General features: G+C 37.3%; 2 protein-coding genes across 2 annotated transcripts; one reads left to right on the forward strand and one right to left on the reverse strand.

Moving 5' to 3' along the window:
• Window positions 1-364: 364 nt before the first annotated feature.
• Window positions 365-9256, forward strand: LOC132165492 (flowering time control protein FY). The gene is made up of 18 exons (XM_059576086.1): window positions 365-773; window positions 1219-1310; window positions 1474-1542; window positions 1694-1798; window positions 2601-2696; window positions 2789-2871; window positions 3014-3085; window positions 3152-3249; window positions 3730-3789; window positions 3881-3941; window positions 4025-4112; window positions 4238-4301; window positions 4525-4603; window positions 5023-5112; window positions 6020-6108; window positions 6292-6812; window positions 7676-7912; window positions 8786-9256. Exons 1-18 carry the CDS (start codon window positions 521-523, stop codon window positions 8855-8857), a joined length of 2229 nt encoding a protein of 742 aa, XP_059432069.1. The 5' UTR covers window positions 365-520; the 3' UTR covers window positions 8858-9256.
• A 1969-nt stretch (window positions 9257-11225) lies between these two features.
• Window positions 11226-12473, reverse strand: LOC132173069 (F-box/kelch-repeat protein At3g23880-like). Its single transcript, XM_059584642.1, has one exon. It carries the CDS (start codon window positions 12471-12473, stop codon window positions 11226-11228), a length of 1248 nt encoding a protein of 415 aa, XP_059440625.1.
• Between the last annotated feature and the right edge of the window lie 241 nt (window positions 12474-12714).

The raw sequence follows: 12714 nt of genomic DNA on the forward strand, positions 1-12714 counted from the left end.
TTTTTTAAAACAAAAACATAAATAAATAACTCAAATCATAAATTACTCAAAATTACTTTTATCGTCAATATACTTTTTCAAATAAAAAACAAAAATACCAGAGGAAGAACATTAACAAACTGAGTTAAGTCCAAATTGGACGAAACTTTTTAAATTTAATTTATTAAATTAACATATGTTATTAAAATATGTAATTCTCACTTAAATTATTTGATGGAGAAATATTAATTTAATAAAATTTGGTGAAGGAATTTCTTCCACCTAAATTTGGTAAAAATAAAAAATAAAAATAAAAATAGCAATGCTGATCCAAGCTATTAAAGTCACGTGCAGTCGTGCACCCGCACCCAACTCTCTTCTTCTTTTTTCTCCTCATCTCTCTATTTCCCGCTTCTTCAGGCATACCTCCGCCGAGCGAAATTCGTGGGTTTAGGGTTTTATCTGTTTTCCGACCTAAGCCTACCATTTCCCAATCTCTCTCTCCCACTCTTTGCTATAGGCTCTCAATTGCGTCGCAAAGATGATGTACAGTGCTGATCCTCAACAGCAACAGCAACAGCAACAGCAACAGCAGCAGCAGCAACAGCAGCAGCAGCAGCAGCAACAACAACAACAGCAACAGTACAATCAGCAGCAACAGCAAGGTGGGGACTTTCACCGTGGCCCACCCCCTCCGCCTCCGCAAATGATGAGGCAGCCCTCAGCCTCTTCCAGTACTCTCGCCCCAGAATATCACCACCCTTCAGCCCCAAACCCTCCTCCTCCTTTCGACGGTAAGGCCTTTACACATCGCATTTATACATTTGAAATTATTCTTAGTAGTGATATAATTTTATCACAAAATATTGGTAGTCTAGATCATAAGGATTATTCTATATTAAATCACCAGTTATCCGGGCTAAGTTTAATTATTTAATTAAGAGTACCGCTTTTTAGTAGAATGTAATACGATTGTTATATAACTGAGATAATATGGCTAGGGCTTGTAAAAAGAAAAATTAATGGCTAATTTTGACTATCATGTCGATCATATAACATTCTACTAAAAGCATTTCTCTTTAGTTAATAATTTAATGCGTGGGTTCTCAATAAACCCAACATGTGAAATATTATATTATATCACCAATTATCCTAAAAATTTAAGCCGATAAGAAACAATGAATTTAACTATTTAATTAATATGTTAACAGTCTATTGGTCACTTTTGTTTGTAAGCAGCTCACGGTGACAGTTTTGCTGCAAAAAGAATGAGAAAGCTTACTCAAAGGAGGGCAGTTCATTATACTAGTACTGTTGTGCGATATATGCAGGTAATGAACATATTTTCTAGTATAACTTGTATATCTTATATTCTGTTATATTTCAACTTAGTATAACATTGTTTTCCTTTTCGGAATAATCTTGTTGTTTTAGGTTTTTTTTTTTTTAATTGAGGATCAAGTAACTTAATATTTCCAATCAACTGCTCTGCAGATTCGAATGTGGCAGCGAGATTCAAGGGATAGAACAACATTGCAACCTACCCCTGCAGCAGCTATTGATGTTAGTCAGTTGCCGTTGTTTATCAATATTATACTTGTCATATGGAAAAACATGTTGACTGGAGACATGATGATGGTGTTATCATTATTATCAACTTCGTACATATTATCCGTATAATAAGATTTTTATCTTATGTTATTCCTTGGTACAGGTGTTGCCAACAGTTGCCTATTCAGATAATCCATCTACAAGCTTTGCTGCAAAATTTGTACATACATCTTTGAACAAAAACCGTTGTTCAATTAATCGGGTTTTGGTAAGCTAGACTGAACTAATTTTCTCCAAATTATATATTTCACTCAATGATTTTTGTCTTAACTGTGTTTTCATATTAATGTGATTATTTTCTCATTTGTACTCCTACCTTTGTTCATTAAGAGTGTTGGAGTTTTCTTTTTGGAGTTTGGAGTTAGGAGTTACTGGTATTTGTAGAAACAGTTTAGCTGTTTGGCTTTTAATCTGTGTAACAACACAAGTATGAGCCTTGGCATGCTTCATGGCGACACCAACATATTGAAAGGCTTTCCAAACATGCCAACAGTGTTACTATGGTTCACATCTCGAAGAAAAAACCCACTAATATGGCTTGCTCTAGGTAGCTTGGACATTGCTTCGACTGTGTTCTGCAGCACAATGATCCATCCATTGCTCTTTTGTAAGAGAATTATGGTCCTTTTTTTTTCATTGCCTTTGGGTTCATTTGGAAATGCCAAATAAGGTGGTAGATGTGTACTCTAGTTGGCAAAGGCTGTTTCAGAAGCATAAAAGGAGCTTTGTATGGAATGCTGCTTCATTTTGCTTTCATAATGTCTACTTTCAAAGTGCATCTAGCTTTCCCTTTCCCCTTGTGATAATCTTTGCCAATTTCTTGGGCCAACAAACATTTTCAACTACTTTTAACTTTTTCATTTTCTTCTAATTGGTTTTTTGTTTTTTAGATTGTTAGAAGAGCTAATGGAGTGCTTTCTTTTTCTTTTTAATTTTAGTTATCTCACTGGATTGACGTTAACTGAGTTACTCTCATTCTGATGCTTTTTTTTTTTTTTCATCTTTCAAAGTGGACTCCTACTGGGAGACGACTAATCACAGGCTCTCAAAGTGGGGAATTCACTCTTTGGAATGGACAGTCCTTTAATTTTGAAATGATTCTTCAGGTACATAATTGATAAATTTATTGAGTTAGTTGTTAACTTTTTTTCTCAAAAGAAGCCATACTGATGACTTTTGGAATATTCCGACTGTGTAGGCCCATGATCAAGCCATCAGGTCTATGGTATGGAGTCACAATGACAACTGGATGGTCTCTGGTGATGATGGGGGATCAATAAAGTAAGTACGCTTTCTTAATTGAATTTGCAGTGTTGTTCAGCCGCATAACATATATTTATATATTACATGAATTTTGTTGTATGGATACACAACTTGATTCTAATCCACAAATGTATTGGCTGATATTGGTGGGAACTTGCAGGTATTGGCAGAATAACATGAATAACGTTAAGGCCAATAAATCTGCTCATAAAGAATCAGTCAGGGACTTAAGGTATTTAATATATTTGCTAGAGTAATATTCTCCTTGGAGGCATATAATTAGTGACTACTTGAACAGTTTCTGTAGGACAGACCTGAAGTTCTGCTCCTGCTCAGATGATACTACTGTTAAAGTTTGGGACTTTGCTCGGTGCCAAGAAGAGCGTTCATTGTCTGGTAATGTGCTTTGAATACTCAACAGAAAGTGTTTGGTGGATTTTCACTGCAAGAACATTTTATTGATTTCCGAATGTGCAGTTTATGTCTGATTCATCTCCTACTGAAGAGATGCAATGGCTAGTGGCATGCCTTTGTTTGCTCCATTTAAACAAAGGCGACTTATACATGCCTCTATGATGCTTCATTTTTTAAGTTTCCTAATATAGTGTGCTGTGTAAATTTACGTCCTATAAGTCAAATAAATAAAGCTTGATGAAGCTTGGTCCTGTGATTAGCAAACTTGTTCTACATCTTTTAAGACTTCTTTAGCTGAACAGTGATAAAATTACTCACACTTACATGTAAAATTGCTTCTTGCTCAAGTTTTTGACAATTTGAGGGGAATCCGTTATTAATTCTTTTGGAGCTATATATGTGGTATGTGCATGAATAATGAATAACCTAAGATTTTTCTGTGTGGGATTTGAACTCAGGCAGGCCATGGTTGGGATGTGAAGAGTGTTGACTGGCACCCTACAAAATCTCTGCTAGTTTCAGGTGTTTATTACAGTTCTTTTGTGAACTTTGTTAAAACCTTCGTGTCTCCTGTAATTTCCATCTTATCCCTGTCTGATTGGTTGTTGTATAGGTGGGAAAGACAACCTTGTAAAACTTTGGGATGCCAAAACGGGAAGAGAGCTTTGTTCGTTGTTCGTACAATATCTTCTTTGTTACACCTACAGTCTAGTTTATTAGTTGAATTCTTTTGACACCTCATACATTTTATTTGCAGCCATGGCCACAAAAATGTGGTGCTTTGTGTCAAATGGAACCAAAATGGTAACTGGGTGCTAACTGCTTCAAAGGATCAAATCATCAAGGTTGGTAACATGTTCTTTTAAAATTGTCAATTAGCCCTATATTGCCATTTTTTAGTATAGCTTCTCTCTCTCTCTCTCTCTCTCTCTCTCTCTCCTCATGATGTTGTTGCATCTTGCATTTGCAGCTCTATGACATTAGGGCTATGAAGGAGCTTGAATCTTTCCGTGGGCATAGGAAAGATGTGACTGGTTAGTGACAGCCTTCTCCTGATGCAAACCATAATGCTTATGTTTGAGTTTTTATTTGGGTATTGGACTAAAGTTAGGTTTGCGATGCTTTTGTATTAGCAGTAGGCTAGTGATGGGCTAGTGGCAGACCAGCATCACTGTCACACGTATTTTGTATGATGACTTTTTGTTTTTTTTGGGAAAAGATTAAAACTTATGCTGCATTATGGTTTTTAATTGTTAGCTTTGGCTTGGCATCCGTTTCATGAAGAATACTTTGTCAGTGGGAGTTTTGATGGGTCCATTTTCCATTGGCTTGTTGGGTAAACTCTCTTAATTCAGAGCACTTTTTTTTTTTTTTTTTTTTTCTTCTGGTTGCATAAAACTCATTGTGCCTCTTGAATTTTTCCAGAATATAAGAACTTGTTAATTTCTATCTTGATTAAGGTTACTTTAGTAATATTTCCTTAGCAACAATTAGCTTTTGTAATCACATTTAATACAGGAAAAGTGAAGAATTAGTAAATGTTGAGTTCCGTTTAGATAAAATATAGGCCTTGGCTCTCCTCATTGTGACACCTTTTTGTATGACCAAAAATAGATGGGTGATGGCACCTAATAATCTTCTTGAAATGGCAGTTTCTTTGGTCTCTTTAGGGTTTATTTCGTGCTTGATGCTATGTATATCATTCCTGCTGGAAATTTTGGAAGTAATTTGTTCATGACTTTTTCTCATGTGCAGGCATGAAACTCCCCAGGTAGAAATTCCTAATGCACATGATAATGCTGTGTGGGACCTTGCATGGCATCCTATAGGATATCTTCTTTGCAGGTTAACTCAGTTTTCTTGTTTATTGTCATCTTGTCCGGTCCTCATTTGTATGTTTTAAGTTATGAATAATCTTCTTTAGTGGCCTTGTTTTGCCATCTTTCCTGATTGTTGACAGTATTAATAGAATGTATGATTTAAAATTGATTTATGTAATCTCATGGTACATGTAAATATAGTACACCTTATAATTACTTTATCCTTTATGAAGGAGAAAGAAAATTAGAGAACCCACAGACATTGGCAAAACTGCAATTATGGTTAACCAAGGTAATGGATAGTAAAAAAGAGAACACCTGGACTAGAAAATCCTCGCTTGAAAAAGAATATAATATATGCACATGCTTCTATTGCTCTAAAACCATCTGAGTGGGCTTTATACATACCTCAGTAACTTGTGTTTCTGCATCTTTAAATTCATTTCTATATACTGGAGTGGGGCAATGATTTTAGGGCATGACCAAATTGCTTTGTTGCTTTCTTCCTTAAATGACTTTTTAAATGAATCAACTATTGAAAGGAATCTCTTGGATAGAAAATTAGAAAACAATGCGTTGTTGGTCACGGCCTGTTTTACACTATTTTTCTGGCAATGAGTTGCCAGGCTATAGAGATGTCCAATGAGATGCTTTTTTTTGAATACCATAAATTAACAGAACCATTGTGGAACTACTAGGTTTTTAAGTTTTCATGATAGTAATATACATGTTAGGCAGGCTTTGGTAGAAGTTAAATCAAGAGGAGCTATATTAAATGCCTCATGTTGTACTTGTTTTTAGTATGACAATCAGAGGGTTGCTTTTGATTTTTCTTTTTAATATTATGTTGGCACATATATCATCAAGTTGCAGCTGTTTATTAAGTTATGGCCGCCCTATCTATTACTAAACTTGTATAGTTTCTTCTGCAGTGGTAGCAATGATCACACTACAAAGTTCTGGTGCAGAAATAGGCCTGGGGACACTGCTCGCGATAAATTTAGCATGGGTCAGACCCAAGGTTGTAACTCCCCCCCCCCCAAAAAAAAGATATATGACCCTTTGCCTTCTCTAATAGAGTCTACCAGGCTCAATGTTCTAAATCTGACTTCTGGGATTGTTAAGAAAGTTCATAATTGAGGTAGAAATAGCCAAACTTGAAGATAACATCTTTCATCATTCTAAGTGTTTTCATCTGTATCAGGTTATGGTGAGCAAAACCCTGTTTTTGGTGGTCGCATGACTGGTGGTTTCCCGGTACCTGAAGGGCCAACAACTCCTGGACCATTTGCTCCTGGGTTGACTCGAAATGAAGGAAATATTCCTGGTGTTGGAGTTGCAATGCCATTGTCTATTCCATCTCTAGATCCATCAGCTCAGGGAGATCAAAAACAGCCTCTTCCAGGTTCAATGCCTTTAGGGGCGCCTCCTCTCCCTCCTGGTCCACATCCCTCCCTTCTTGTTGCCAACCAGCAGCAGGCATATCAACAAAATCCACAGCAGATCCCACAACACCACCACCACCAACAACACCAGGGACTCCCACAGCAAATGTCTGCTTTGCCTATGCCACCTCCAAATATGGCACAGCTACAGCCTCCATCTCATATGCCCTTACTTCCGCATCCCCATTTATCTCGGCCTCCACCCCAAATGGCCCCACTTGGTATGCCTTCATCAATCCCATCTTCAATGCCAGGATCGATGCCTATGCCTGGTCCAGTGGTATGATTTTGTGCACTGCTTTACTTCTCTTTTTTTGAATCTTTTGAAACTCAGGTTCCCAGTGTCGCATGACCACTCACTAGAGAGGGGATGTTTATCTTCAAAAGGGAAAAAAGGAAAAATGAAAAGAAGAACAATTTATTTCTCTGCATGTGTTGCTTAATAATTACAAGGACAACTTTTCCCCTCCAGTCTTAATGCTAACCGTGAAGGGGCCTCAAGCTAGGTTGCTTTTAAAATCTCCATTTTACATTTTGTTTTGTTCCCTTGCTGAAGATTATATGTAAATTAATGAAGAGATATGCTACAATGCAATATAATGCCCACATTTGGCCCATATTTAGTGAGGGAGAGAAGATTGAAATTCAAATTTCAAATTTCAATCATCTCTTTCATGTGATTGTCTATCTACCACGTCACTAAAAATGGGCCAAATGTGGGCATTATATTGTACTGAAGCATTTCTCATTAATGAAAGGGATGGTTTGTTTCTATTGGCAAATTTATAGTATTCAAGCAAATTCATTTTTTTATTTTATTTTATTCATTTTTATCTTCTGACTCAAAGGTGTACCCCCTCAAACTAAACAATTTTATAATGGAGGATTCCAAATCACCCTTGGCTTTTGGAAGAATTTTGTACTTTTAAGATGTTACCTTTACGGATTTGTTTTGTCATTACTCACCAACGTGGACCTCCAATGACTTCTAGTTGCAAAATTCCCATGTGACCTTTAAATTGGCATGGCATGCTGTAAATTTTTCACAAAAACTAGTTTTAGGAGTGTTGCTTACCGAGTGTTTTCTCATGTTTGAATATTTCCATGGTCGGTACTTAACAAAAAAAGGATTTCTTGCTTCAGGGGATGCAAGGTACAATGAATTTACCGCAAGGCCATTTTATGGGCTTGAACGCCATGCCTTCAGGATCTTTATCTACAAGTGGAGCACCTCCACCAGTTGGAAGTTTTCCAAACGGCTTGCCAAATATGCAAGGCCCATCAAATGCAAGTGGGCCCCAAATGTATCCTCAGGGTGGGATGTATAACCGGTCACAAGGTGGACAAATGTCAATGATGCCAGGGTATAATCCCTACCAGGTAATATGGAGAGGTTTGCTGCCTTTGTTAACTGCTCATTATATATATATATATATACGTTGAAAAAAAAAAAAAGTTGTCATGGTTTCAGCATTATAGACTTTATTTGTTTTTGGTAGCTATTCTTGTTTCATGAATCTCTTGCCAAACTGCACCTAGAGTATTCATAAATAGAGAGGCATCAACTTTTCTCTTGCTTGGCCCACCAAAATTATTATTCTTTTTTATGTGGTGGTCTCTTCCTAAGCGAAAATGTAGATTTTTGTGGTACTTGGAAAGAGAACCAAGAATACTTTTTATATAAAGGTAAAAATAATAGTGGTGATTATATGATTTATAAATATTACTGAAAGATCAGAGTGTGAGCCCCCAACCAAGTCTATATTATATATTCATGAAAAAACTATCTTAAGGCAGTCTCACGTTTGGGTGCTTTCCTTTTGGAAGTATCTTTCATTGGCATTTTGAATGTAGTAACACTGACCCCTGCATGGCACTGCTTATTTCGCTTGAGGTGTTTGTTACCACTTCCTGCCTACTACTTCAATGTGTTATTTCTGCCTTTGCCCTAAAAGAAAAAGGGAACATCTGCGCATTTAAGTGGTAAAGGGTATCAATCTATATATTTTGTTTGTGGTCACATCAGTTATATTGGTTTAGCATCTGGATCATGTTGACATTGTTTCCAAACACTCATTTGTTGGTCAACATTGATGATGGAGGTGGCATTTATTCTCAAAATTTGTGTAGCAATGTTTAGCTCAACTAACAAAAAGTTTTTTTTTTCCCCATTTCTTGAGTTTCTGGTTGTTGGGCTTGTGTTTGTCGATTAGTCTAGTAGAAGCTAATGTGTCAAACTTCTGCTTATTGCAGTCTGGTAATCAGTCTGGTATGCCTCAACACCCGCCACCAGGTCCACCATCGCACACCCAAGCACCTCAATAGACCATTCTTGAGACAGAGTATCACACTTGCAAGCGCTGGCGTCTATGCCAGAAGGGAAAGCAATCTCTCTTGGGCAACTCTCATATCAGTGTTAATCCTCCCATCTTGTTCTCTTTTTTCTTATTTTTGTTCTTTTGGTCATCAATTAACTTATTTAGCTTATGATATCTTTCAAATATTTGATGAGATGGCTTTGGCTGATCATCTAAAGATTCATTGTAATTTGCTAGTTTGGTAGGATTCTCATCTGGTTTTGCTATACGTTTGGTTGGGTGATGAGGATCATGGCCAACCCCAAAAACTCCGCTGGTACTAATTTTGGGCTTTTGGAGTTACATGGCTCATCAACTTGCTGTAATTTTTCTCTTCATGCTAATGATGATTTGCTATTCTGCTGTCGCTGTAATATCATTATGTTGGCTATTTTTAGGGCTTTTATTGCTCCAAATCACTTTTTTTTTTTTTTTGGCTTCAATTGCCAAAGCAAGTTGGACAAATTGAATAATAATGGTTGTATAGTCCCCCTAAGGTTAGTTTGGATTCAGCATTTTAGTGAGGTACTACAACTTATAATACAATTTTCTTACAAATGCACATGCAATCCATGTGTCATGTGGTGCCTGGTGAAAAAATTAGCAACAAAATTTGATGAGTAAATATAATTTTTTTGGAGCTAATGTAATGAGTCATATCATTTTGAGTTTTGCTGCCCCCAAAGCTGCACATCCGAATGCATCCGGAAGTGTAAAAATGGACCCTAGCATTACTCGAATTTTATTGCTATTTTGATAATTAGGCTCTTGGACCCAAATTTGTTAGGTCAGCTTAGGAAAAAACAAAAAAAATTGTTCGGTCAGAAAAGTCCTTGCCAATCTATGTTTACCTATTCTAGCGTATTGTAAGTTGTGGATTACGTTCGTTGTGTTAGCGGTGGTTGGTTTGCAGAGAATGAACTTTTAACAAACCATCAAAACAATTGAGAGCGGCGTATTGGGCTTTAGCATTAAAACGAGAAAAAAGATAGGCAAAGAAAAGGACTAATAAAAAGACGGGCTTTGTTTTTTAACACTTTTTTCTTCCTTCTGTTTTCTCTTTCCAAAACAAAAGCATTAACTCAAAATTATTTTTACATTTATGTTGTATTAGAAACAAAAAAGCACCATCTAAAAAGTATTAACAAACAAATTTCTTATTCTAATTCTAAGATACAAATTTATAAAACGGAAATACGATAGTGGCAATCTTAAAATTACAGTAGATTCTACTACAATAATCAATGAATGCATTATTAAAGCAGCAACATGTCTCATATACATACACTATTAGATCGATCTATGCAATCTAATTTTGATAATGAAATGTGAAGAATCATGAATCAAACCTCTTTCTGGTTGTTTGAGTAAGATCATCAACTACTAAAATATAGTTAGAGAGCCACTCAGTTAGTTCCATCCAAACCGTAGCGACCACCGCATATAGTATGGTTGATCTCTTCACCAAAGATAACATGGTTGACCTTTTGTTTCTACTTGCAAAGATTTGAACAAAAAATGAAAAGAAACACAAAAAACTCAAGAATAATGATACACCAACTACGCCTTTCTACTTCATTTCACACACACACACACACACACATATATATATATATATAACATGCTTATTGGAAGGATATATAACAAGTAAAAGAGATAAAGATAACTATTGCTACGGCTAATCTCAAGTGGTTGATATCTGGATGTGCTTCTTCAGCTTTTTTGTTAAGATTTTGCAGGGATGTAAGAGTTGGCTTGGTTTACAAGTCCAGATGTAGAGATTCAATTTGCAGCAACACGTTTGTGTTATCTTCATGATATTCGAAAATAAAAAGATAACTTAATTAAAATTTGTTGGTAGTTACCATGCTGATGTGACGGGATACACTTTTATCCCTCTACTATATTACCTTTGCTAATATGGACTTGCCAATTAGTCATTGAGTAAGGCTAAATAGTAAATATTACATTCTCAACTCTAAAGGGTTGGCTCACGTGGCGAAAGCATTGGACTTGGTAGTATTCTCATTACTATTAGGTCTTAAAGTTTCAATCCCTTTAGTGCAATTAATTCTTTAGGGTCACAAGCATGTGGAAGCCAAGTCTTACTTGATTCGTGTGGGGGGTGCCTTCTAGGGGTTTAGGGTTTGCCCTTAAAGAATGGTTACACGAAATGGCCATCGAGTAATATGGAAAAGTTTGCTATGGATCCATATACCGAGTAATTGGAAATTTCCTACAATTTCCTATTTATAAGGAGACACAGAAAATACAAAATAATAAGAAAGATCAAATAAAATCAAATCTGTATTTATAATTGATAATTAATAAAGATCTCAAATATTCCACTCCAACTCAATCCTTCCCCGCCTCATCGAGTTCGAACTCGTGTAGGGAAAACCTTTTAAACGAAAAACCGGCGGTAATGGTAGGGTGTTCCGATGAGTTGAAACAACTTCCTTCTTTGTGTGGGTTAAAAGATTGTACAAAATCAGCTGCCCCTTCGCATTCTGTATAATCAACTCTCTGTTTTTCCACAAACCCAATGGCCTTCCCGGATTTTCTATTGAGAGCCGAAGATTTATGAGTTTAGTCCACGACTCCTTCACACCAAATTCAAACAAAACCCATATCACCAATCCACAGCTGCTTCTGCTTCTTCTCATCATCTCAAACGGGAAACCCATAATGGTGAGGGACCCATTTAGCACCGTGAAATCAAAGCAGGAGTAATATGTGGAATCTGCACCGTCCGGGAGTGGAGTTGTTCGGAACAACTCGTGGTTGAAGTCGAAGGCAACAATTTTCTCATTATATTTATGATTATAAGAGCTTCGATCCGCCACCGCCCACCAGAAAAAAATCCCATCCGCCGCAGTGGTCGGAAAGTTTGGAAATGGCTCTAAGTTTGGAGTTTGCTCAAACGGCACTCGTAGGTCAAGCAGTCTCCAGGTCCCGGTCCTCAGGCTATATACTTTCGGTTGGAAGCGAACTGGATGATTGAAGAAGAAACAAGTGTTGCGAGAGCTACGAACATGACTAATCGTCAGCACCTTGAAGTCGTTGGATCTCCGGTCGAAACCGAATCCGACGGTGTCCAGCTGTAAGCCAGCGGGGACCAGATACCTACCAACCGGCCGGAACGGGTTGGCCAGGTGGGGCGGGTGGAGCAGGAGAGACTTGGGAGTGTCTGACGTGGCGGGGTTCCACAGATAGATTATGTTGAGAGTGTAGTCGGAAAGACAGAGTAAACCATTACAGGACGCCACAAGCATAAATCGAAAGAAACGTCTTCCCTTGAGAATAATTTGAGAGTGGCACTCCAGGCTCTGGTCAGAGAGGAAGTAAAAATCCTTCTTGAAATAATCGTTCCATCCTCCATTGGCTTCGGCGAGAAGGAGAGGAGAAGGACGATCGGAGAATCGGAGAATGGATTGGTTAAGGATGTTTTGGGTAAAGAAATCAGGATTTCCGATGAGAGTAGTACGCCAGGTTTGGCAAACGCACCTGAATCGGAGTAGGGTTTTTGGGGGCAGGAGGGTGAGAATATTCAGCACAATTTCTTCAGGCAGATAGGTTGACATTGCTGGTATGCCTCAAAACGGAGAAGAAAGTAGGAAAACTTTGTCCCTTCTTATAGGAGTCTCGCCGCCTTACAAACCCAGATTCCGAAGCCTATTCAGAGCGGGTCTAACAGATAGGTTGAGATTTGCTGGTTTGGCTCAAAACGGAGAAGAAATATTAATTAAAAATAATTTCCATAAAAAAAAAAAAAAACCCCTAATGGTAAATAAGTAATTTAAAAAATTGCCTGAATTTAATAAG

The sequence above is a fragment of the Corylus avellana genome, chromosome ca1, assembly GCF_901000735.1.
Source record: "Corylus avellana chromosome ca1, CavTom2PMs-1.0".
NCBI lineage: Eukaryota > Viridiplantae > Streptophyta > Magnoliopsida > Fagales > Betulaceae > Corylus > Corylus avellana.